The following is a 26586-nucleotide window of genomic DNA, read 5'->3' as shown; positions in this document are numbered from 1 at the left end:
ACCTCCCACACAGATACTACAACTCTCCGCACTCACACACACACAGACGAGGACGAGGATACGCAAGTGCATACACACACTCACACACACACACACACACACAAGCACACATACACGCATGCAGAGGGATTCAGTTACATGGACCTCAGCCACAATCTGGACAGACACCGGGCCCACCACTAAACAGCCTCAAAGAGGGAGGGAGAGGGCTGGATGAATTTAACAAAACACACACTCCTCCCCGTACACACACACACTTTCAGTTTGATGAATGAAATCAATAAAACAACGGTCTGGACAAAATCTGGAGCCAATGAGGACTGGAACAGGACTGTTAGTGAGAGAAAGAGAGAGGCCCCACATGACTGAACTCTTTTTCACAAACACACACACACACACACACTCACTACTGGGCATACCTGTAGAGAAAAGGCTCTGAGCGCTGGGATGGGGATGAGGGCTGCCATGAAGAATGCTGTGACGTTACTGATGGAGGTGAGAGCCACACTGGCCCCTGTCCTCTTCAGACACTCGCCTGTACGGTCCTGAGAGAGACAACACAGAGAGAGAGAGAGAGGCAGATGAAAGGGAAAGCAATGAAACTCAACTCTTTTGATCAGATTGTAGCCAAAGGCAAATGTGTAATGCTTGAGATTATGTACAATTATCATAATACTGATATGACTGACAGTGATTGCAACAATTCTTGAAGCCCTGAAGTGCTCTTGGATAATCCATCTGGGCCTGTCAACCTCTGTTTGAAGAACGGAGGGAAAAAAATTGAAAGAAAGAAAGAACATAATGACCTGCTGCCTTTCAAAACAAATCGGTTGTGGAGTAAAATCATGGCTGCTGAACAACTCTTTTTCTGCTATTTCGTCTAGTAAAATACACACAAACAGAAAAATGATAAGCATACACACAGCCCTGGAGCGTTTGGCAGCAATTGTGTGAAGATTTGAGGACGTGCAGGACCACACAGGGAGTGTCTGCAGGCGTGTGCATGTTTATATGTGTGTGTATGTGCGTGTGTGTGTGTGTGCGTGCGTGTGTGCGTGCATGTGTGTGCGTATGTGTGTGTTTGTGTGTGCCAGACAGGAGAGATCAGGTTCAGCTCTGTTTAGTTTTCATCTCAGCCACACAAAGGAAGCTGGGGGATGAGGGAGGCATTGAGACAAGGGTTAGAAGGGGAGGGAAGCAGGGAAAACAAAAACAAGCAAATACATGCCTGTGTTTTCCCCCTCTGGAGATGAAAAGTTATCCCGCTCCACAAAACCCACACACACATTCATACACTTGGGTTGCAGAAATATACACAGGCAAAATAAAGTAAACTTCAAAATCTATCAGATTTTTTTCTCCTTTTTGTTTTGTTTATTTCTGTATGCGCCTCAGTCTGCTTGTGTGGAAAATGTTCTCGCTAGAGACTACTGTCAAGGGGACAATTCACAATCTACACTTGCAAGCTCTGTTTTATTGAATCAAATGACATAATACACGTTTTACGTTCATTTCAGGACCACTCATGAGCATGTATTTATTCCAGCGACTCCAGTAAAGCAGCATATTCTGAAAATCAGGCTGTTTTGGTAAAATTATACATGTCTCTTGAGAATAAAACACCGCAAAATCTTTGAAGACAATGTAAAATATGAATGAGAATGGTTCCTTATTCTGCTTTGAAACAGGAAAACATTTAACATGGAGCATTGCTTAGATAAGCCGACTGAGTGTGTGGTACATGAGTTGTTTGATGCTACATCACAGGCACAGACAGGCTTTAACACATTCCTCTATTGAGGAGATAACGCAGCAGAGGGGTACGAGCAGGGTGAATAGGAGCGGGTGAGAGTTTGGATGTTTGCCTCACCTCAAACGGGATCCTCTTGTTCTGTCCAGTCTCACTGAAGGCATGAGCGAGGAGGAAGACATCATCCACTCCGACACCCAGAGCCAAGAATGGTAACACCTGCATGCACACACACTTTATGAGCCACAAGAAGAGATACAGCGAGTATAACTGATTTTTGATCTTCCATTTTAGTAGATCAGGAGTGGTAGGAGTATGTAAAGTGTGGTGTGTATTTTTTGGAAATCAAGTGCAAAATCTTGATTTGTCATATTAATGTAGAGAGTAGTTTAAAATATAATGTGAAACCGCGCAGCACAGCTGATACGCAATATTTTGGTAATAGAGAGTTCTCAAAGGACACCTGTAAGACGTATCTCGCTGTATCTCACCCTTTAGATGATAACAACATATACAACTCTGCCAATTTTAGGCTATTTTATTTAAGCATGTTCTTGTATAGATTCTTGCGTATAGACAACTTTTTAAAACTAAGGTGTCGAAATAAATGTTCAAACACTTGCTTGCATGTGTGTGAGTTACCTGCGTAGTGGCGGCATTGAAGGAGATTCCCAGGAGAGAGCAGAGGCCCAGGCCAGCTGCTACAGACAGTGTAACCAGCAGGACACCCGCCAACCCCACAGCCCCCTGAGACTTGGCACAGTCCCACCGCAGCATGGTGAGACATGCATATGCCAGCTGGGGACAAACAGCAAACAAGTAATTCATTAATTACTCAACCAATAACCAATAACCCCCCTCCTCTCCTGTTTTCATTTATTATTCCATCCTGCGTTTGCTTTCTTCAATGTTAACCTAATCTTACAACATATTGTACATTAAGGTCTGGTTCTGTTCTCACCATCAGCAGGTAACCACTGGCCACACGGATGACACTGATGTCAGAGAAAGATTTGAGAATATCTTCCAGAGTGGTGGTGGTGAAAGACAAGACCTTCTGAGACGAATTAGCTGCCACACTCTGCAGCACCGCCTGGAAAAAGAGACGGGGAGAGAGAAAAAACAATGTTAAAAATGACTCTAGAAGAGGGAAAAATCAGGTAATGAGATAAAAGCAGCAGTCTTGTTCAGGTTTCTTGCGACAGAGGGCCAAATCTGACTGACAATTAAGAGATTGCTCATTAAAAACACAAACCACAAAAATGTATATATCAAAAGAAGGTAATCTCAAAAGAAGCTCGGTGAATGTTCACGTTCAGGTTTAATGACTGCTAAGCCATAACTTTCCATTTTAAATGGTCAGATATTGTGCTCATTTATAATGAGCTCTCCTGCTCTTTCTAAGAGGCTTGTTTTTTTAAAATAAATTGGTCTCTGCAGAATAAAGGTAATATACCAGTGCAAATTTGCACCAATTTTCCACAGAAAACTAAACCTTACAAACTCCCTAATGTTGGTTAGTTGATCCAGTAAAATATACAATAAACCTTTCTTATCATAAATCCTTATTTTATTTATGGTCCATAATCCTCCATGAAATGCATATTCCTGAAGCAAAGAGGTACATTTCACTGATTTAAATACAAGTTGCACCTCAGATGACAGCCAAACTGTGCTTCCAGTCTGTTATCCAGCCTGTTTGATAAATAACATGTATGTCTCTAGGTACAGAATCTCCCTGAAAAATTTCAGTGCTGAATAATGAACTCTGCCTCTGTTGTAGGAGGTATTTAGGAGAATCTGCAGACAGTACCATGACCCATCCTCTCCTTCTCTCACTATCTCAGGGCAGACAGATGGCTTCAACATTGAACTGCAGTTACTGCTCAGTGGGGAGCAATGCTGGCTGACACACATTAGGAAACACACACTAGATCACACACACACTTGCACCCACGTGTGAACTCGCACATGTGTCAGCCGCATACCGACATCATGCATGCGCATACTATTCTTGCAGACACGCCTAATTGTGCATACTGTAATACACACATGTACGCACACACACACAATTATGGCGTTACTTGGTATCTCTTGCAGCTTTTATGATTGCCATTGATAAAACAAAAACATTGTACACAAATGAATGATCACACCTCTTTTCTATCACTGAACTATGGGCCCCAAGATGAATGGTGCACACACACCCACTTGTATACACACACACACACACACACACACACACACACACACACACACAAGGTCACACCATGTCGAACAGAGGTTGGGGGCCCCAAAACAAAGACCAGATGATGTCACACATGAGCCACCAATGGGGCCACAGCTGGGAAAGCGATTGTGTGTGAACTTTTGAGTGTGTTTGCATGTGTGTTTGTACGTGAGTTAGAGAGAGAGAGAGAGAGAGAGAGAGAGAGAGAGAGAGAGAGAGAGAGAGAGAGAGAGAGAGAGAGAGAGAGAGAGAGAGAGAGAGAGAGAGAGAGAGAGAGAGAGAGAGAGAGATTCAGCACTCCCTTAATGTATTCCAGACATGCTCACCCTGTTGCTCTATTGCTCCTCTCTACTGAGCAGTGAGAGGAAAGCTTTAGCCCTTTACCACACACCAACTGTGGTTCTAGTATCTATCAGGGGCCCAGGCTTTGGATGGGGCCTTTCCATGTTCACCTGTATCCGGCTGGTGATTTACAATGTGGTTGTTGAGGATTTAGGGTAGATTTCGTTTACCTTTTCTCTTTCCTTGCTCTCTATTCTGGATCTCTCTCTCTCTCTCTCTCTCTCTCTCTCTCTCTCTCTCTCATTTCTGAGTGCTTTGGCCCTTACCTCAGAGTATCTCCTCTGCCAGGCTTCCAATATAGCTGCAGCCTTTTCTTCATTCCAGTTGATGTGGGAAACCTCATCGTAGCCCCGAAAGTGCTCAAACATCTGCTTGGGAGTCATCAGCTGGAACATGGTCTGTAAGGCCTGGGCACTGGAAGGAGGAAAGGAGGGAGGAAGGGTGGCAAGAGTAAGAGGGAGAAAAAAGGGGGGATGGAAAGGATGAAAGAAGAACAAAAAGAAGGGGGGTCAGTGAGGTGCAAGCCTTCACTGACAACATCAAGTTTATGTGGGAAGATCCACAAGACAATGAGGTTGCTTTTTGGATTGTCCAAATAACATCAAAGGGAGTTGAAACTTGGATTGTGAAATGTACATGTCACAACAATCAGTACTTTTGTTTGATTCCCACCACCCACTAGCATAAAAAAAGCTTTGGGCTATTAGAACTGTTCACAGACCAGGAGTGCAAGAACTAATAAGTATCTTGGGCAATCGCTGAACACTTGTGGCTATCCAGATTGCGGTTACCAGGTCCAACAGGAGCAGAAGACCAACAGGGAGACAAGAGACACAGAGGAGATGGAGTAATCCCAGAAACCCATCAACCCAAAAGGCCCCCTCCAAAAAAACCCCTAAAACTGCCTCATTTGTAACTCAGGAGGTCCCAGAACAGAGAGGGTGCTAATTCAACTAGTAAGGGAAGAGAAAAAAACCCTGGAAGGATTCAAAACCACAGCACCTGGAGCACACTGGATAACAGTCATCATAAACAATGGTGTGTCAAGCACACCTGCTCCATAAGCAGGATATTGTTAAAACTGATATGACTAAAGAGCCAAGAATACAGGTGCCCACAGCCATAAGACTTATTTCAGCACAAACATCTCCATGTTAAGCTGCAGTTTGTGTAAGAATAACTGCTGCAAATAATGGTTGCTTTCATTTTCAACCTGTTGATTATTTTTTTGATTAAGTGATTAACTGTTTAGTTTACAAAATGTAAGAAAATAAAAGTTAAAAAGGTCAAAAAACACAAATTTCCAGAGCGTCTCTGAATTGCTCGTTTTGTCAAACCAACTGTCCAAATTCCCAAATTATTCAATTTGAAATTGTATAAAACACAAAAATCAGCAAATCATTACATTCAAGGATCTGAAACCAGTCTTTTTGTTTTTGGCATTTTTGCTTGATAAGTGACTTAATTTTTTTTTTTTCACCTACTCTCTCCCTCTCCATCATCTTCATCATCCTCTCCTTCAAATTCAAAGCTCCTCTCGTCCTCCTGTTGGCCCTCCAGCTGGTCATGCACTTAGCATGTACATGTCATTATTGCTAATGTTCCTAGCAATGATTTGGAATGACAATGGAATGATTTGAAACAGCAGTGGAAGCCATTTGTAGAGTTATTCTGCACTAGACCCCGTTGTGACCTTGTTTTCCACCCAGTATACCCCTTATGGATGATGGCAGCACTGAACCGACGTGCCACAGGAATATAGGCCCTTATTTCATCTTGTCTTTATTACAAATTACAAAGAAAGTATAATCACATAATGGATTAATATTTCAGAAAATGTATTGACCAAATCTGATAGTAGTAAAGGAAGTGCCAGATCTTATAAAATAGATATCTGGTCCCACACTGCGAGGTTCCAGATCATGTTCTGACAAATTAAGGCATGCACTCCCGCACTCCAACATAAAAAGCCATGGTCCAGTGTCAATCCAGTGTAATGAGGAATACACAATCCTGGTGTAAATATTAGGAAGGTTATTAAGCAATCAACTAATTAGTCATTAATAAATTACTTTGCAAGTCAAGTCAGTCTATGTATTTTAATATCATCAACTTTTATGAACCAAAGGAGTGGACATTAGCTAGTCATTCTGTTTATGAATGTGATCTCTGTAATATGGTGATAATCATGGTAATGGTGGCAGTTAGTAAACAAGATGTAGAAACTGAGTGCCAGCACTAACAGCCCAATGGACATCGCAGCTAAACCACACACATACACACACACACACACACACACTTACATAGGCAGGCAAGCACGCACAGACACCCTAATGACCCAACGTTGCCAGGAAAAAACACAACCACAAAACAAACAACGCACCCCACTGTACTCTGTGAGCAGTATGTGTGTGAATGTGTGTGTGTGGCGGGTTGCCTTTGTGTGTACATGCATGTGCACCCACCATCCAAACTGCAATTTAACATTAAAATAACTGGTCCATTAGCAAAATGTTGGCTAATTTGAGTTGCCTTTCCCTGTTAAAGGAATCTACTTATTGCTTAATAAAATGTGCATGCTTTTAATTCTTGTGTATATTTTATATTTATATAAAAATCATGCACAATACTTTAACTGACTGTGCGTAATGTGTTTTGTAATGAAGGGCATACAGCTTACTGCACACAAATCAGTGTATAGGTCTTAAAGTATACCACATAATCTATAAACTTTGTCTTGGTGCTTGCGCTGGAATTAAATCCATGTACCTCAAATCGCTGTATATTTGGACAAACTAGCCAGGCAATAGATCACTCTGTGCACGTGTGTGTGTGAGTGTGTGTGTGTGTGTGTGTGTATGAATGGGTAGTGTCCAAGCAGAGCAGCCAGAGCTGAGCAGGAACAGCTGGAGCTCTAAGATTTCACTGGAATCTGCTAATGACTGCAAGATTTACAGCACACAGCGCACACGCATGCATGCACGCACCGTTTCGGAGAGTATAAAAGAACAAAAAACACACACACTCTTTCCAGAATAAGTGCTGCAGTGATCACAGCAGTGTTTATGAGGGTGTGTATGCGTAAGTGTGGGTATGTTACCTGAGCAGGGGTCCGCTGCCGTTCTTGGTGGTCCCTCCTACGATCAGTTCCTCCTGCCAGTGCATGTACTTCCTGGACAGACCATGGCAGCCGCCAGTCAGGGCCCGCGCCACGTTGAATGGCTGGTGCAATAAAAGCAACAGGCGAGAAAATAGCTGTCAGCAGCTAGGCTCAATCTTAAGACTTAATGTGTTACCAAAATATATAATTGTTGCATGTGTACACATAGAGCCAAACGCTTGAGTCTACCTTTGTTGAGTTCTTGTTGGGCGCAGTGAGGGGGCAGTCAGGGTCAGCAGGGTTCAGACAGGGTCTATCCATGTAGCCATGTCCAACATCTGCCTTTTCCAACATGTCCTCAAAGCTTTCAACAGGGAAATTTGCCCTTCGCAAGTCCTCAAGGAAATCCTTAGGGTCAAAGTTGGTCCACTGCAAAGGGTCTTTACCTCTGTGAATGTAAAGAGTAATAGAGTATGTGAACAGGAGCGACTCTGATAATGTGCATCACAGTGCCATGTTCCTGTCCCTGGGCACTTTTGGAAATTCTTATTTTTCACAAAACTTGGGTCATTTATGTACATTTGGCCATAATATCTATCATAGATACTTATATTGTTCTCATTATGTTCATTGCTGAGATCTGGAAATGTGGCAACATCGCTACAAAGTAGTCAGACAGGGTAAGAAACATGGACAATCAAACATACAGGTCTTATAAATCCCTAGTTTAGCCAAACTTATTTGGGAAAGAAAATGAAGACAAACAGAAAAATTATTAACCCAAACTGTCTGTTGTAAAAATCTTACACAGCTCCACTTCCCATTCCAGTTTTGACCTATAGTACTGACTATACTGTGTTACCTGACATTTCAAGTGTGCTCCCTTTCAGTATTACCTCCAAATATAGTGGTCTAGATCAGTGGTTCCAAAGCTTTTTGGCTTGTGTCCCCTTAAAATAAAGCAATGTGTATGCCTGGGACCCCTCATCAGACATTCAGATGTCTACTAGTTAAACAAAAGAGGGCTTTTTGAAACATTTTAATAACTTTAAGCAAAGGTTTGAGGAAAGCTTGAAGACAAAAAAAATTGTGTGTTAGAAATTTTTTGGCTGGACTGCAACAGCGGGCCAGCCCCAAAAAACATGTCTGTCCATGTCTGACTGACTGACTGACTGAGTGAGTAGCTGAGTGATGGAGATACACCATTGGTCGGCTGGCTGAGTGTTGGAGTTTCCCCATTGGCCGTTGTTCTTTCAAAATGAATTGGCGCAAACAGTTTGCTATTATGTCCTTGTTTACAACACTTCCACTCATTGACTGCAGCTCATTCCAAATTTATCACATGAATCACATCAAATATCTGGTTACCCACTGTAATAGTCCAGCATAGAGCAGAGTAGGAGAGACAACAGCTCTCCATGCACCGAGAAGCATGAGGGAGAGCGCACAGTTAAATCACCCCAAATACTGCTGCGTTCACATGGGTTCAGGCAGATGGTAGACAGCAAACCAGATATCTTTTTAGAGGATGAGAGCAGGACAGTAAATTTAGGCCAGCAGAGAACACTGCCAGCGGTAACAGTAGACGGCATTGCCATCAAAAGTTAAAACATTTGAAGTTTTTGCCATCCTCCGTGACGGAATATACAACCGGATGTTACATAGCTCCCTCACACAAGGAGAAAGCATGGTTGATCTGGACAACAAGAAGCTGATAATTTTGGTGCAACAACACCCAGAATTATACAATCAGATCTTGAAATGCTACCAAGATATCGCACACTAACAACGGAATCAAATCAAAGATCTGGTTACGCACTGTAACAGTCCAGCATAGAGCCGAGTAGGAGAGAAAACAGTTCTCCATGCGCCAAGAAGCAGGAGCGAGAGCGCAAAATCACTCTGACAAAACACTCAATATAGAGTGAGTCTTAGAAAAACAAGACATCTGCAGATAGAAACAGATGAAAGAGCTGGGGGAGATAACAGATAATTAGAATGGTTATAATTAGAATTAACATAAGTTCTCCTTGAAATCAAACATTCCAAGAGTGGAAAGTATTGTTCTTGCAACTGCATTTATACCCTTTTTTTGACTCAAACGTAGCTTACCCATGTCATGTGATATGCTACTTATGTACACTTTCAAACAACAAAAACCACTACAGATGAATATTTAATATCCAGGAATTCACATTATAGACACTTCCACTGACTATCCCTGTTACAAATATGCCACAGTTTTGCATATTGACCATAAACGGTCCAGCCATATACCATAAAATAAGGAAAAGGAGCAGAAAAAAAATCTGTCTTGCTAGGTGACAGAAAACAATAAATGGAGACCAATTCCCATCATGCAATAGCAGAGTGCTGAATTCCTGCTCCAACCAGTCCTTGTCCCTCTATGCTCTCTATGCCTTGCACATTCCAGTCTCTCTCTGAATCTCTCTCTCTCTGTCATTCAGACTACATTGTATGTGCTTAACCAGGCTTGCGTTATTATTCCCAGCCTCCCAACCAGAACATAGTAAAAACCTTATTTACCATCTGAGACCAAGAGCCAACACACACACACACACATCCACATACATAGATGACAACGACTCCGGCTCATACACTTTAACGCATTGACAAAACACATGTATGCACTGCTGGCGATGGCACACACATATGTGCACACATGTGCATGCGCACACACATGCAGAGGTAAGGGTCTGCTGAGTATTACTGTAGCAGCAGGCCATTAGCAACAGAAGGCCCAGACAATGGTGTGAGGCCCAGGGCTGGAGAGAAACTATCGCCAGTGATACGCATGCCAGCAACCACTACAATAGCGCCTTCAGAGGGGACGAGTTCAGGGCACACACACACTCACACACATGCACGCACACTCTTGTTCCTCTGTGGTGTCTGTTTGGATGGGTTGAGCATGTTTGGGCAGCCTCTACTAAAGGGGTAAAAAACAAGACTCAGAGATCCAGATCTCCTCCTCGCTCTCTGTCTTGAAAACAATCTGAACATACTGTTATTGTTAGCATACACTGATCCCATAACCAGCACTCATGAGCTCAGCGTTCTTACAGTCTTACTGTCCCCAAACATCATTTTAATCGGTTTGCCAACTGGCCTCACAACGAGGAAAGCCCTATGTGTGCCCAAAACAAAAAAACTGCATTTAATGATTGACTGCTTGAAAGAGATTGGTCAATCTAATGATACGCTGTCTTGGCATGTTGTGATTGTGCGGACACATAAAATGCAGATTCTGTCAAGTAAAAGGGAGTTTTCTGTACTTACGGGAGATAGACCATTCCAGACTGGAGCTTGGCTCCCTCCCAGAAACAGTCCAAAGGGGTGATGATGAGGCAGGGATGTAGCTTTTCTATGATCTAATTCGACAGACACATGCACACAGACAGGAGGATTGACGCAAATGGACATCAGGAAGTGAAAATAGTAACAGACAAAAAAGACTGTATTGGTGACGTTTTACTATGATCCAGGGAGTATAAGTCTATATAAAAACAACTTTACAATATCAAACTGAACCTTTTGCGTCTTACCTGATCCATAAAATGAGTTTCCGTGACTAGTTCTCCTGATTTGTAGCATAAGTGTTCTAATTTCCATTGTCTGGAAGGGAGAACAAAAGAGTTTCTGTTCAGTTTTCTTTCACACTCTGAGCCCCTCCAGCTAGACTAATGAAAGAATGATAATAAAAGGGACTAAATCTTTCATCACCCTGAGGTAACTCTAGAAAAAATAGCTGAATATAAATATACAGGTATATACAGCATGCATGGACATACTAGATGGGATGGACCAAATATTAGGTAGAACTGAATAAATACTGCAATATAATACCACAGCACAAGAAACTATTAACTCAACAAAAAAACAACAAAAAAACAGTGTCAGCAAATACTGAACATTATGAGCGTCACATACTGTTGCAGGATTTAATCATATTGTACAGAAACACAAAATAAGAGGCAAACACGAACAGATACAAAGCAAGACCAGACTACAAGTAGACATTTAATACTCAGTTACCTGTTATAAAGGTAAACATGAACTCTGCTGGCTCGGATGGCTGACTCCAGATGCTGCAATAACGCCTCCACCGTTAAAACGTTGGCTCCGTCCTCCCGCGGTGTCTGGATCATCAGCTGAGGGTTAAACATTGCCTCCTCGCCTATCTTCTGACGCGTGTACTTCAGTTCCTGGTTAACACGCCCACCGACTGGAAATAGAAGAGCGAATGTGTTTAAACTTGCATAGTCAGACCTTTGATACAAACATACAAACAGGTGCGTATCATAAATGTTTTTGGACAGGCTCTCTGTCTCATCATTGTAGCAGATTTTCATTGAAAAAAACATTTTTTTTTTTAAAAGGGTGTAAACTTAAACCCGGGAGTTTAAGTCCTCATGCACCCAAAAGTTGTTTACTGTGAACAATGTCCTCTTACAACAAGCTGAGATCAGAAAATCTTTTGTAATAGATCAGTAATAAAAAACTGGGAGAACATGTCACTAAATCCCTCTGAGTGTGCAGAACAACACAAGAAATGGTTATATTACAGTGTTTGCCTTAAGAAACATTGAGGTTAAATAAATTCTTGCATCTTTTTGAAAAATAAAAACTGAAAACAGTGAACCCAAAATATATGGTATGCTCAAATGCCTTTCCAACACTGACAGAAGGTGAGACAGCCTGAACACAGCCAATCTGACCACTCACACACAAAAGCAGCATCATGTGCTACAACATCTGCGACTCAAGAAATGATCCTCTGTTCTTTCTGCAAAGCAAACCCAAAGACATGTCAGCCTAACCACAACATTATCAGACTTGTATCTTAAACAAAAACACTTTGCTTACAGTGAGATTGCACTACCACAACGCCAAACACCCTGACTCCTTTGATTCCAGAAGACTAACATCACTCCAACAAATCAGCATTTCACAAAAACAGCTCAATATTTCTACTCAAATTTGCTAACAAGTCAGCAGCGCCAGACCACGTGGAGTGCATATGTGTGAGTGTGTGACAGTATGTGTGTGTGTGTGTGTGTGTGTGTGTGTGTATGTATTTGATAAAGAGAGAGAGAGAGAGGCTCTCTTCCAGGCTTTGCTCCCAGTATCGTGGTGGGACTAAGCCCTGTGCGTGCGCTCTGAGCTCTCAGCTAGCCTGAGCTACAAAAGCAGCCTTTCAGGCCCTTTAGCTGCCCTGCTCCACCCCAGTACAGCCAAGGCAACTCTGGCAAAGTCTCCCTCACAAACAGACACTCACACACGAACAAATGCAGGCAATTGCAATCATGCAGACATGGGCACAGTCTCACATTTTCAGTCAAATGCAAGACTAAACAAACAAATTACAAAAAAAAGTGCCCCCAAGTTTTTTTTAAAGCTATATAAAAATGCATGTTTCAGGTTGCTTCAGTATGCTCAATTCAGCCAGTGATTTGTGTGCGTGCCTGCATGTGCATCCCTCAGGTCGGAGTATCTGCGTCTGATTTACAGGCAGAGGATTTGAGCCTTTCCATCATCAGTGACTGAATGCTTAGTGAAATCTTGGACAATTTATAGGCATCTTCTTTCACTTGCACACACACACGCACACACAACATGAAAAATGCCCAGTGAGAAAGTCAACTGTGTGAAAAATCTGTAACATTTTATTATGTCTTAATCCAATTTAACAATTCTACTCGATTCGTGCAACAGCAGGCATAGATTGAATATTTTCGGCCCATTGTAATGGCATTAAAGTTGAACATAAGCATGCCTGTTCTGCTGGGCTGGACCACCCAGTCAGACCAATGGAACAGGGAGGGAGGGGGCCATGTCTTGGGGCATTAGGAAAACACACTTGATTTCTTTTTTTCTGGACCCAAACAGCATTCCCATCTGATCCTGTCTGAAGGCATGTTTATAATACTCATCATTAATAGCAGGCCTGGGCTAACTGGAGCGACATGCTTTCTACTGCTAGGCCAGCTACACATCTACATTACACCAGCCCTCCCTTTAAAGGAGCATGCATGGAACTGATTTAGACCCTACGCACACTGACAGTGCACTAACAAGTCGACTTGTCTGGTACACTCAACGCTCAAAGGCAATGCTACCCCAAGGCTTGGGTTTAAGAGCACTGCCAAGAGGAAAAATGGGAAGGCAGGTATATAGAAAGCGACGCATCCATTTTCAGTATGTCTCTGTGTGTGCTAGGAGATGAAGAAAGGTCTGATTGAAAAAAGATGGGAGGGATGTGCTTACTGTAGAAAGAACTCGCTGTCTGTTCTGAACACATTCCAAGTTGTGGACTGCCACCCAAAGACCTTGAGTTTACAGCAAGCAGCAAGGAATGGGACAAGTCAAAGGAATGCGCTCTCTCTCTACAGGAAACAGCACATTACGGCCTCAGGCTTAGAGAATTCCACACTTCACGAGGTTACAGCGTTTTGGGGTCAACACTCACACAGCCTCGGGGTGAAATTAACACCCCAGCTGGACCAAAAAAATGTGTGAGTGAGTGTGTGTGTGTGTGTGTGTGTGTGTGTGTGTGTGCATTAGCGTATGTGCGAGCATGTGTGTGTGTGCGTGTACACACAGCTGTGTTTCTTCAGTGACACATATTCCCATATTCCTTCTCCTAAGAAAACTGGTTGACCCCAGCATGTGTTGATATCTTGAAGGTGTCCCGCTCCAGGCTCAGCTGCTGTGACCTAAAACAAAGTGTCACTGACTTTCAAATATTTCCCATACCAGCTGCATTTCTCACCCACTTCCTCTCTCTTCCTTATTCTATCCATCTTGAATCAATCTCTCCTCTTTCAACAAATTTACTTTCATTATCAATTGTTCGTCCGTCTACCTGTTCAGAAAATGTCTTTCTGATGCCTTAAAAGTGCCTAACTGCTCTGACCAACAGTCACAAAACCCAAAGGTATTCAATCTACAGATAAAACCATAAAAATTGTCACATTTGGGGGGCTATAACCACCAGATCTTTGGGAATTTTAATTGATAAGTGACTTGAATTAATAAATTATCAAGACTTTGGTTTGACAAATCAATTACTTGACTAATCATCACAGCACAAGGGCTTCAACTACTGATTATTTTCCACATGGATCTGACAAGTATTGTCTGGGTTAATCTAATAATCATTTTGGTCTATAAAATGCCTATCACAAGTTCAGAGAGCCCAAATTAGCTAATTCAAGTTGCTTGTTTTGACCAAAACCACTGATGTTTAGTTTATTGTTGTAGAAGACAAAAGAAACCAGCAAATAATGACATTTGAGAAGTTGGAATCCGTGAACTTATTTTGGCTTTTGTCATATTTATCATTCACACACCTGTTAGGTGTGTATGTGTGTTACATGTGTGCATGTGTATGTGTGAGAGAGGAGAGGAGAGGAGAGGAGAGGAGAGGAGAGGAGAGGAGAAGAGAAGAGAAGAGAAGAGAAGAGAAGAGAAGAGAAGAGAAGAGAAGAGAAGAGAAGAGAAGAGAAGAAGACCTATGTGTGTCACTGTATTGGAGCCCTCAGTGCGGGTATTCAGTGTGTTGCATAACATTAACCCCTGGTCCCCCCTATTCTCAAAGTGGGGCGGTGGGGACGAAGGGAGAGAAAGTGGGTTTCTAAGGAACTGACATCACCCCCCCCCCCTCCTTCCTTTCAGTTCTGAGCTCCCCCTCCTCTTTATACTCTCATTTTCTCTCTCTTTGCTCTATTCAGCGCTGGTCTGTGATTGGCCAGATCATGATGGCAATCAGCCCAGCCCCTCTGTCAAATCCAGCCCACCCCCCTTTACCCCTCTCCAACTTTCTCTCTTTTCCATGCAACACACAACAGCGCAGCCCCACCCCCTGCACATCTCACACGCCTGACAACGGAAGCATCTCACACTTTCAAGGAAAACACACACCACCAGTGGCAAACAGCTTCAACAACTCTTGTGCATGGTGCTGATATTGAAACACACACCACACACACACACACACACACACACACACACATGCAACTTGCTCGCTCATGCGTACAAACATTACACCTCCTACTCACATTAACAGGAATGACAGTGTATCTCTCCAATGGGCATTTGAATCATCTGAGCATACTTACATGATAAATCATGAAAATAATGTTTTCCACCTTTCAGCAGGTTTATAATCAGTGACTTTCGCAACCACTAATAGAGATTTGATATAATATCTGTATTTGTTGCAAGGTGCCAAAAGAAACATACGTGTGTGCATGTGTGAGTATGTGGGACCACATACATATATGTGTGCATATACTGTATGTATGTGCATGTGGATGAGCACATTTCTGTGTGTGTGTGTGTGTGTGTGTGTGTGTGAGTGTGTGTGTGTGTGTGTGTGTGTGTGTGCGCAGAGAAAGGATTAGCTGGATTAGGCTGCCTCTCAGCAGGGACCCCCTGTGGTGAGGAGGAAGCCCCCCAAAACCAGGTCATCTCTCTGCCACCAAGTCTACAGCGACCTCCCATACCCTGAGCCCCCTATACCATCAGAGATATGAAGAAACACGTACAAGAGGATGTTATCTAAACACCACTTTAAGAAAGCTACTTGAAAAGCTACTTCAACAAAGTAAATATATACGAAAATACATGTGACTTTAATGCAGGTTCGTTTTGCCTGTGAAATATGTGTTTGTCTTCATTCAGCAAACCTTATGACACATTTTCAAGTTACTCAAGAGCTTCAGCAATGACAGAAGAATGTACAGAGGGTGTTATTATAGCCTACATCATGGCTGAATCATTCTCTATCTCTCTTTGTTTTTCTTTCTGTCATTTGACATTGCTTGGTCCCTGCCAGTGTCAGTCTGTTCAGGTATGTTTTCCCACAGTGAGTCCCCCACCTATCTTCAAGACCTCTTTTCTCCTCTTCAGTCTTCTCCTTTATGCTTCACTCCCTCTCAGCTGCTACCACCAATCACCTGGCAGAGCTTTGATCATTGAGAAGAACCCACCTGTTCTTCCTCCACTTGTTTGTGTCTACTTTCTACCATCTGTTGTCACTTTGTGTCTATCCCTCACCCCATCTTTGTTTCTTATATGTTTCTATATGTGTACCTCTCAAGTCTCTTAAATTGCATCCATGTTTCCCTCGCTTGCGTATTTTCATCGAGTCTTAGTCCCTCCCACCGAGGATGCATGGAGAGACACGAGGAAACCATGCGAGGAGAGAGGAAACGAAGAAATATGATTTTAGAGATATGAGACGTCCTTTCCTCTGAAGCGTCACGTGAAGCAACGTCCGTTTCTGATGACGGCGGCAGCTGATCACAGCTGGATCAGCTGTCAGTCGGCTTTAACAGCTGTAGTGGCTTATGATGGAGGTTGTGTCTGCACACATGTACCCTATCACTATCACTGTCAGAGCAGCAGTGTTTTCTCTCTGTAGCCTGTTACCTGTTCAACAAATATCTGCACATGAATAAAAACCTGCATTCTGTATTTATACTGTGTCCTGCTCAGAGGCACATGGACCATCTCTACTGGCAGAATGTGTTTATATTATTTATTAATTATTTGTGTCTGTGTTTATTCATATTCTGATTGTGAATTCATTGTTTAATAACCCAGAATATGACAAAGGTTTCTTTTGAACACTGAAAATTATCTATTAGGCTAAATGTTTCAGGGAAAATTGAAATGATGTAACTCATATCAAACCCAACGCTTAGGAATTTTCAGCCTCACGTGTGACTGAATGGAAATGATGATAAATTATGTAAAATATAAATGTGTTTATAAAGAGTTTCTTACTGACAGACACTCTCCCTTTCTTTAATTGTATCCATTATAAAAGTTAATGGGGGAAATAACAGATCATGAAAAGAAAAATCTTTCTAATAAATGAAGAAAGTTGTTTATGGTTCTTTTGTTGTTCAGACCAACAATTAACAGATGTTAAACTAGATGGTGAATCAGAAAACGAATAAAATATAAAACTTGGAAGTGATACGCTTGAGTTTAATCTGTTATCTGTCTCCACTCCGGTATGAAATTGCAGTGATGTTGTTATGAATCAGATCAGTCCGATCTGCTGCAGCATCCAATCAATAACTGCTTTCCAATAAGGGGCTGCGTCAGCCGGTAAAAGATTTCCGTTAAGGCTGCTCTCGTGTATCCTCACTCATGTCTCCTCAGATATCCCCCCTCATTCCTCAGAGCAGAAGTAAGAGCTTTGACACGGCCTTCAAGAGGTGGACCAGAATGACTTCTGGTTCGAGCGAGGAGCGAGGAAATATCAAATAAGAGACTTGAGATGTACCCCAGTGTTTCCCCTATAATTGTACAGGCCTGGTGGGCCACCAGGCCAACGAGAGGCCCCCCAAAAAATCTTTTCTTTAATGCCAAAAATAATGCCAAATATCCATTCATTCGGAAATCAATAATCATTTTGCGTTTGTGAGCCTCTGTGCGGCACTGTCCTGAAACATGAGTCAACCTCCGTGTTGTTGCCTGGGAAACTCTTGACGCGATGTGAGTGCCTCATCTCTTTAGGGTTTTTTCGGTGCTTACCACCAGGCCTGAAAAAAATTCTAGGGGAAACACTGCACCTTATGTCAATCGTTGCAGTTCCTAATTCTCGCTTCCTCATTTTAATACAGCCACTCAGAATCTCAGTAAGTTTCACAACTCATTGTTGTGGAGATGACTTATAGCTATGATCTGAAGGATTTAATGACAGCTAGGGAACAAATTCAGTGTGTGTCAGAGTAATATATTTTAGAAGAAACAATCACCTCGAATTGTTCACAGAACTGATCTGATGGCTTGGTTTTACCATTTAACAACTTCTGCCTTGTCTAGGATCATGGTGACATCACCATCCTGGTGTTATAAGCTGAATCAGTAGACAAGCACAAGTGTGCATTTCCCATCCACATCAAATATTTATGTATTCTTTAATTACCATCATAAAAGCCTTGCATAACACTGCATCAACTGTTGTCCCATTTTACTTTTCCTTTCATTGTTTGTCAGTTACTTTTATCATCGTCATATCCACCAGCTTATTCTCCCCTTCAACGCAAGATTTTCAAACTGATTTTCCTGCCAAATAATAGTGAATATGTTTCACTACTGAATCCATGTTTGCTAAACTTCATGATTTGTTTTGTGATTTTCTAAATAGGAATTTTCTTTCCTTCTTTCTTTCCAGCAGTTTTTAACTGACTTTCAGAACGCTGGCTCGCACTCTTGCCATGCGGTAGCACCAGCAGTGGTACAAGCAGTAATAGTTGTACTAGCAGCATGCAGAGCGGTATACACAGCAGTAATAGTAGTTTTGAATGTGGGCTCTGCAATGCAGGTGTGCACACAGCCACAAATATGTGATGAAAGGCCTCACTGAGAGCTGAGACCCTATCTGACCCAGGGTGAGCCCCTCTCACTCTGTTGCTCTCTCCCCCTCTCTCTCTCCCAATCTCCTTTCAATTTTTAGAGAGGAGGGGGCTGCCACACAGAGGAAGGGTAAAACAAGCAAGGTAGATAAAGAGAGAGTTTTAAGAAAGAAGAGGTGGGAAATTGAGGGAATGAGAGAGAGAAAAGAGGAGAGTAAAACTGAGAAATGTTAGGAAACAGAGAAGGGAAACGCTCTGACGTGCAGCTGTAGTGTCTCCTTATGCAGCCACACACCCCCGAGCACTCCGACCCCTGACACAAATGTGACACCCCAGCTGCCAACCCCTGCCCCCCCCCCCCCCCCCCCCCCCCCCCCCCCCCATCCTCCTCTCCTCTCCGAACCCCCACCCATACCACCAACCCTCACCCCCCAACTCCAGCATTACCATATGTATGGCTCCCCTCGCCCCTGATTATGCTAATCACCTGTCCGGCCCCTGCAGCCCCTAAAATGGGTGTATTTAGCAGTCGGCTGGCTCCCAATGCAGCTTCCCCTGGGCCCAAGGTGTACATTCACACACTCCTCAATGGGCAGATTCTTCCACGTTGCTGCCTTCATTCAGGTCCCACTCTCCCCTCCCAACCCCCCACCTCCACCCCGAAAACCCCCCCCCAAAACTATTCAGTGCCAATGGATTCACAGAGCATTGGAAAGAGTAGTAGGGGAAGAAAACGCTGACAGAAAATCTGTGTTTGTAGAGTGTGCAGGGGTGCGCAGGCCTGTATGCAGTGGTTGGGGTACAATTACAAAAAAACCAAGATGTCCAGTAAGATTATGTGTTAATTGTTGTATGTGACCAACAGGACATGTGGGATTTGATTATACTGTGATTGGGGGTGATGTAAAAGCGCTATCCAATCACCAGAGATAGTAACACTCTCTTGACAAGTAAAACAAGACATTAAAAAATAATGAACAATCCGAAAATCTTGTGAAAACTCTCCCATATCGCCTGTCAGTGCCTGTTGAATGCAAGCCAGGTGAGCCCTCTCCCACTGCTGCATTAACTGCCCTGTGATTGGCCTACAGCCCAGCCATAACAGACCGTGACACGAGCCTGAACAGCCAATCTCAACCAGCCATCTCTCTGTCATTTCCTGGAAAGATGGCCCATGATTCCAGGTATCCCAAAATCACACATTCCAAAGTGTGGAATAAAAGACACAGACAGAATCACACAGAGAGCATGAATGGAAGAAACAAAGACAAACAGAAGTTGTATCTCTTTTCGAAGTGTTTCAGTCTTGCCAGAAGTTTTCTAGGGAATCCCTAACCTTTGCGATCATGATTTTGAGGGAAATTGCAGATTCACTTTGTCACTCTGAGCAACTCTTTCACATAAGACACAGTCATTTGATCCATCATAATATAGAAATAGTGATAAAAAGACAAACTACAGATTGAGTAAACGTTTCTAAGATGTTTACACCTTGCCTAATCATAGGATGTGATGTGCGCATAAGTACATTTCTGCACTTATTATGAGCAGCCCTGAACATGGCTTAACTGTCTACAATGCAAAACATCAAAACAACTGAAAATGTGACACTCATCAGCCCTTGCTACCAAAAACAAAACATCCTATCGTGTTGGGTCACAAGTGTTGCCCCTGTCCAAACGCACAGTGACTCATTCTGGAGCTCCAAGCATCTCAATCATCTGAGAGAGGAAACATTTTATATCTCTTTATCTTCATGCCTTGCGTGTGCATGTGTGGTACTGGTGTAATTGCTGTTGCTGCCAGATTCTATGACGTTGTGCCGTAGGAATTGCAATGAACTATACTGCTACGTAACCCATGTGTGCCAGAGGGGCTAAAAAATTCCAACTGCACAGACAGTTTGGAGATGTTTATAGTATGTTTGCATGAAAAATGCTCTGTGCTGCCGTCTGAAAAGCATCAATCCACACTCCAATCTCTCTCCTAGTGTACGGTAGGCACTGCAGCCAAAACACAAACACACTACCGCTACTATACTCCTGCTTCTTCCCTCGCTCAATCTCCCCCCAGCGCACACACACACACACACACACACTTTCTCTCTCTCTCTCTCCCTCTGCTGTTTTGTACTTTCTCCACCCCTCTGGCAGTCAGCACTGTGAGGGAGGGAAGAGAGGAAAGGGGAAGAGGGAGGGAGGGTTTGGAGGGGAGGGAAGGGAAGGAGGGAGGCCAGACCACCCTGCTCTCATGGCAGGGCTGAGTGTTTACATTGCCGTGGCTCACTCTGTAATACATCTGGCATTCTGAGGCCACTCTCTCCAGCCAGGGACGGGGGAGTGGTGGTGGTGGTGGTGGGGGGGGGGGGGGTGGAAGGGAGGGGGGGGGGAGACTCGGGTAAAGAGAGAGACCTTTCTGGCAGAGAGGAAAAGAGAGGGATACGAGAGCGAGGGAGAGAGAGAGAAAGAGAGGTAGAGGGGGGAGGGTAATTCTCTCCACAGTCTCCTGTGGTCGGTCATTCGCAGGGCTCTGGTTTTTGAATAAGAGCGCCTGAAAGAATGCAAAATGTAAACAGAGAGCTTGGAGGCATCTCAGGATGTCGTTTGTGAATGGGAGTGCGCTCGCCTCGAGAGCTCACACACACACACACACACACACACACACATACAGGGACACACACAGCATGGTTAACAAGCAGATTTTTAAAAGTTATTTCACATTTACTTTGCCAGGTAGGGCTAATATACACAAAGCTGCTTTCAAATGAGGGAGAGCTAGCTTGAGAAAACAGCGCTGTAAGTCTGTGTACAGTACCAGAGGCGCAATGTTTCCCCACACTAAATCCCTCACCAGCTAGCCTGTACTTTTCATCAACTCGTAAAGTTTAACACAACACGCTGGAATGTTATTCCTTCTACAGAGGTTTAATCCTGTTTGTAGTGAACTGATAAACACAAACTTAATTGAGTCCAGTTTGGAAAATGTAAAAAGTGTGCGGGTGTATGTGTGCACGTACACATTTGTGTGTGACTGCCTAAGTTGGTGAGAGAGAGTGAAAGAGGTGCAAAGAGAAAGATAGATGAATCTGTGTTGTGTATTTTGTGCAAACTAGGAAAAAATATTGGGTGTGGGCGCATTTGTGTGTTTGATTGCTTGCGGCTGCCGAATGAAAGCGGTCGGAGATAGAGCGTGAGAGACGGAGTGAAAGAAAGAGAGAGAAAAAGAAAAAGAAGGAGGAAAACAGATGAATAAAGAAGAGAAAATAGCAAAGAGAGGCCCTTAGAAATAGCCTGCCATGCAAACCCTGGTCAACCACCTACTCATTCACAGAACCAAAACTCCAAAGCTTCTCTGCACATGTTAATGTGTGTGTGTGTGTGCGCGTGCATCCATGCATGTATCAATGCTCCCATACACATCAAAAGCTGGATAATTCAATCATGCAAACCACAATCCTCTCAGTGGAGACGCCACATTCAGGGCACTCCTCCTCTTCCTCCTCCTCATCTTCTTCCACAAGAAAGGATGTCAAGGCTTCTTCCGCATGCACTTAACATTATACCACTCCCTTCTCCACCGCCATTACCAGCACAACAAAAAAACAACCACCAACTCTGTCAACTCAGCTCTTAATCACACTAGATACAAAACAGACATGTGAGGGAGGGGGTGGGGGGTGTGGGGGGGTGGGTTGTTTGAGAAAAAAGTTAAGTCCTATCAGACTGTAGTCTGAAATGTTAATTCAGGCTCAGAGTGGATTGGCACCATTTTAACAATATTGATATCAGCGCTAAGTCAGTCAGACGGATAATAAATCATGAGTCATCAAGGGAAAGTGACTTTGAATTGCCTCTTTACCTCTTTTTCTCTTGTCATTCCTGAACAGATATTCAAATAGTCATTAAAGCTGATGTAAATTTATTTGAGTTAAAATTATTATACAGTATTTCAGAGATTAAAGCAACAGTTATATCATATTCACTGCCCTCTGCTGGAGGACAGATGTCAAAAGGTTAAACACAAATTCATAATAAATATTGATACAGAAGAACAATGCATGCTAACACTCTCCCTCACCAACATCTGGCCCATGTGATGCACACATAAAGGCATACATAACACATAGAGACACACACACACACACACACATAAACATACAGGACACAAACAATGCTTGGTGACAGCTGCTACTTCTGCTGCATTTCTTCCACCCCTACCATCCTCCACCACCCACCCCTCTGCTGTGAGTCTTCACTCTGCACCCAGGCCACAGGGTGAGTATCAGGTGAGGTTTTAAATAGTGGGGCCTCTACGAGATGACCTCAGGGTCCCAGGGGTCTACCCCCGTAGCCCCTGGCCTCTACACTATGCCCCCCAAGAAAGCGCTCCGGGGCTGGGGGCCGCCCCTCAGTCTGTGGCCTTGAGACTACAATCCATAGCCCTGTGCCCCAGTCCAGGCCATAAATCTGCGGACCATAAACTCATTTCAACTGGAATCACTCACACATATTCTCTGTGTAGCTCAACTCAAGTGTCCAATGAAAACAAAAGACATCCTCTGAATGCTATGGGCCCCATCCTCTTTAGTCTATGCTAAAGCTACCGGCTAACCACAACTCAGCCCAGATTACAGGACAGCTCCAGCTCATCTGCTGCACCCCCAGTTTCAACTTCAACCCTTGCCCAGAGCTCAAGCTTCAAAAGCCCCACTTCCAAATTCTCTCCTCTCCGTACCGTCTCTCCCCCATCAACACAGCCCCACAACCACAGCCCAGCCCGAGCCACATCTCTAGCCCCTCTCTCTCAGCACAGAAACCAAACGATAGAGTGAGGGGCCGTCCTACAGGAAGGCCAATGTTTACGTGATACTGTTTTAATTAGAGGCAGGCGGTGCTGCTATTTTCTTTACAATTTGGCCTGTGTTTGCCTTAACCCAGAATGCCAAGGGATGGCTCCATTTTCCATTTGTGGCCAGGAGGAACTCTAAAGGGGTCTTTTTCCTCTCTTCCACGTCTCTGCTCCGTGGATGCGGCTTATAGTTAATCATCACAAGATCATCCGGAATCATCTGCAATTTGAAACTGAGGATGTATCTGAAGTCGTAGCCGGGCCAGTATGCATGTGTTCCGACACTGAGGAAAGCACACGGAGGGCAGCCAACCACGTTTGTGTGTAGGGAGATTAAGTTTGGAAACCACAATACTACAACTTCCTGTTTCAGATAATAATTTCCTGTGAGCGCCACAGTGGACATAAACACAGCATTTATCTGTAGTGTGGAGGCAATCTGCCCCGAATACACACCACTATCATTTTCATGTCAAGGGGGGAAAAAAAGACTTAAAAAATAATTGATTATCCTTTGCCAAATGTTTAGCAGAACACGAACCCCCGTAGATCCTTAAAGGCTTGACACAATCGCCTCTTTGTGCAAGCGTGCGTCTAACTCCCAATTGGTCTCTGTCGCTTTGTCTAATAAACAGAACTTCCTGTGTCTGAGTGTTTATAAACAGAGCTGAGTGAGCACTGTGTGAGAAGAGACAATCCCTGTGAAAGCTGCAGCACGTGACAGTGTGTAGAATAAACACACTGGCCAGCTCCAGTCGCCCGGCTGCCTCGGCACTACCAGAAAGCAGGTGACGACAGACACGACATGAGATGTAAAAATGTGGCTCCACTCAATTGTAGGAGAATTGAGAGATCTAATATGATGAGGGTGTTTGTGTGTGTGTGTGTGTGTGTGTGTGCGTGCGCGTGCGTGTCTGTGCGTGCGTCCACAGGCCACACAGCTTCCAGGAGGGGTCGTTCATGGGTCGCCTGCGGAGGGCAGTTCCAAATGAAACATAAACAGCCGCTCTGTCCTCTCCTCCTCTCTCCTCTTTTTCCTCTCGGACGATGGGCCAGTCCCCCAGCACGGCCCAGCACAGCGTTCCACGGTCCAGGCAGAACTAATCTATCCCTCAGCTGTGCAGTCTAATCTAAACAAACAGATCTCTCCCTACCAACATCTGGAACCCCTCACGTACTGGGACCTAGGAAACCACTGCAGCCCTGTCTTTTTGTCAGTGTGTGTGCATGTGCAGGTCTCTGTATCAGTGTGAGTCCATGTTGTAAACGTCTACCAGAGGTCACTAAACTTGATTTTTACTGTCTCTTGTGTTCAACATGAAGCTAACCCGTTCTGTCAGTGCCAAGACTTTATGGTGTGACTTCTGTGAAAGACAGCAGCAAAGACCTGACAGAAGCTCAGAGCTAATTATTCATATGTAAAACTGCCAATGAATTTGGTGTAATGCCAGCAGAGCTGCAACTAATAACTATCCTTAACAATTAACTGAGTAGTGACAAATCACAAACTAACACAACCCGTATTAATGACTTCAAATTGAATTTCATATCATTCAAATGATAGGAAACAAAGAAAAGCAGCAGATCCTCACATTTGAGCAGCTGTAAAAAGAAAAGTTTTTCTACTTGATAAATTAGTTCACCTGAAAAAATTCACCCCACATTGTATATCTTTTGAGCATAAAAAAAAAAAAAAAAAATCACCCTTCATGCTTCATGAAGCAGTTTGCTGCTTCATGAAGAACAGCAGCTGTGTTTAGTTTGAAATCATGTCAGTTACAATGTGTAACAATGTTCCAAGTTTTTACAAAAGTGTCAAAAAGTCCATTGAAACATCAGCTATGCTCTCATCTATCATCTGCTACGCTCGGTATACTTCCAATAATACGTTTGCCTAAATATGGCTAAATACACTTCTTCTGGAGGAGCTTCCAGAATAAGCAATAGCTTGACATTGAGGAGTCAATAAAGACAAATGTTAAGCACAAATTAACAAAGCCTGAAGTGATGTCTCTCAATCTCTTATTGTGTTTGACCAGTTGTCAAAAACTCAATATGAAACAAGACAAACTGACAAAAAGGTTGTTCCAAGCAAATATGTGATTATTTTTCTCATCAAAAAGCCAGTAATTAATGTTCTGTCATTCACTTTATTGACTAATCAGTTTCAGCACTGAATGCCAGTCTGTAGTTAGTACTAGAGGATGTATTGTGGAGCCTGTGATAACATTCAGTTCCATCCATACTACTCTGACTGTGGTCTTACATGTGAAAAGGGGGTGAAAACGGTGTGTCCCTCTCACTAAAATGAGAAGACCTGCACTGAAGAGGCTCCCCTCTGCCTAAACTGCTGCCAACTGCGCCTGCGCCACCGATTACAAGAACACGCTGTCTGTCAGACCCCCTGCAGCAGCATGCAACGAGAGAACAGCCATCCCGGCGAGGAGGTGAGGAGTTTGATCTGTACGGGGAATCAGTCTGCTTTAATGTTTGATCTCATTAACTATATCTTTGAGATTTAAAGCAGGGTGCTGAAAAGAGGAAGAGAAACCAGAAAAGTCACAACACAAACATGACAACCGCACATGTGTAAATACCTTCTTTTTTTTTTTTTTTTTAAATGCCCCAAAAATATTTCAATTCAATATCTCAGCAGCAAAATCTGCTCCTCCATTCATGACTACACCAGCCAACTCTAGCCCTAAGTGCTGGAATGCGGATCAAAGGAAAGGAAAAAAGCACAGCCCCTTCCTCTTACCCCCCAAGCACCACCCATACGCAGTGTTCCTTTTTTTTTTTCTTTAAAAAGAATTTCATTCTTCATAAGTTGCTTCTGGAAAAAAAAAAAAAAAAAACAACAAGTGAGCAGCCTATCCACTCCACAAACACGAGTTCCTGTCCTCACTCCGCTTTTTCCCTG

General features: G+C 43.3%; 1 protein-coding gene across 2 annotated transcripts in view; it reads right to left on the bottom strand.

Annotated features, from left to right (window-relative positions):
• Positions 1-26586, bottom strand: part of ptch1 (patched 1) — a 57305-nt gene that overhangs the window by 26088 nt on the left and 4631 nt on the right. For both annotated transcript variants that reach the window (XM_042422054.1, XM_042422053.1), the window contains exons 3-12: positions 11479-11668; positions 10989-11058; positions 10723-10814; positions 7672-7870; positions 7423-7544; positions 4589-4736; positions 2712-2843; positions 2393-2548; positions 1871-1969; positions 420-545 (exon numbers count right to left, since the gene is read on the bottom strand). In XM_042422054.1, the coding sequence (XP_042277988.1) occupies positions 420-545; positions 1871-1969; positions 2393-2548; positions 2712-2843; positions 4589-4736; positions 7423-7544; positions 7672-7870; positions 10723-10814; positions 10989-11058; positions 11479-11668 (1334 nt within the window). The remainder of the gene's footprint in view (positions 1-419; positions 546-1870; positions 1970-2392; positions 2549-2711; positions 2844-4588; positions 4737-7422; positions 7545-7671; positions 7871-10722; positions 10815-10988; positions 11059-11478; positions 11669-26586) is intronic.

This window comes from Thunnus maccoyii, chromosome 9, assembly GCF_910596095.1.
Source record: "Thunnus maccoyii chromosome 9, fThuMac1.1, whole genome shotgun sequence".
NCBI lineage: Eukaryota > Metazoa > Chordata > Actinopteri > Scombriformes > Scombridae > Thunnus > Thunnus maccoyii.
Note: the sequence above shows the minus strand (reverse complement) of the source record. Positions and strands in the feature narration are given on the sequence as shown.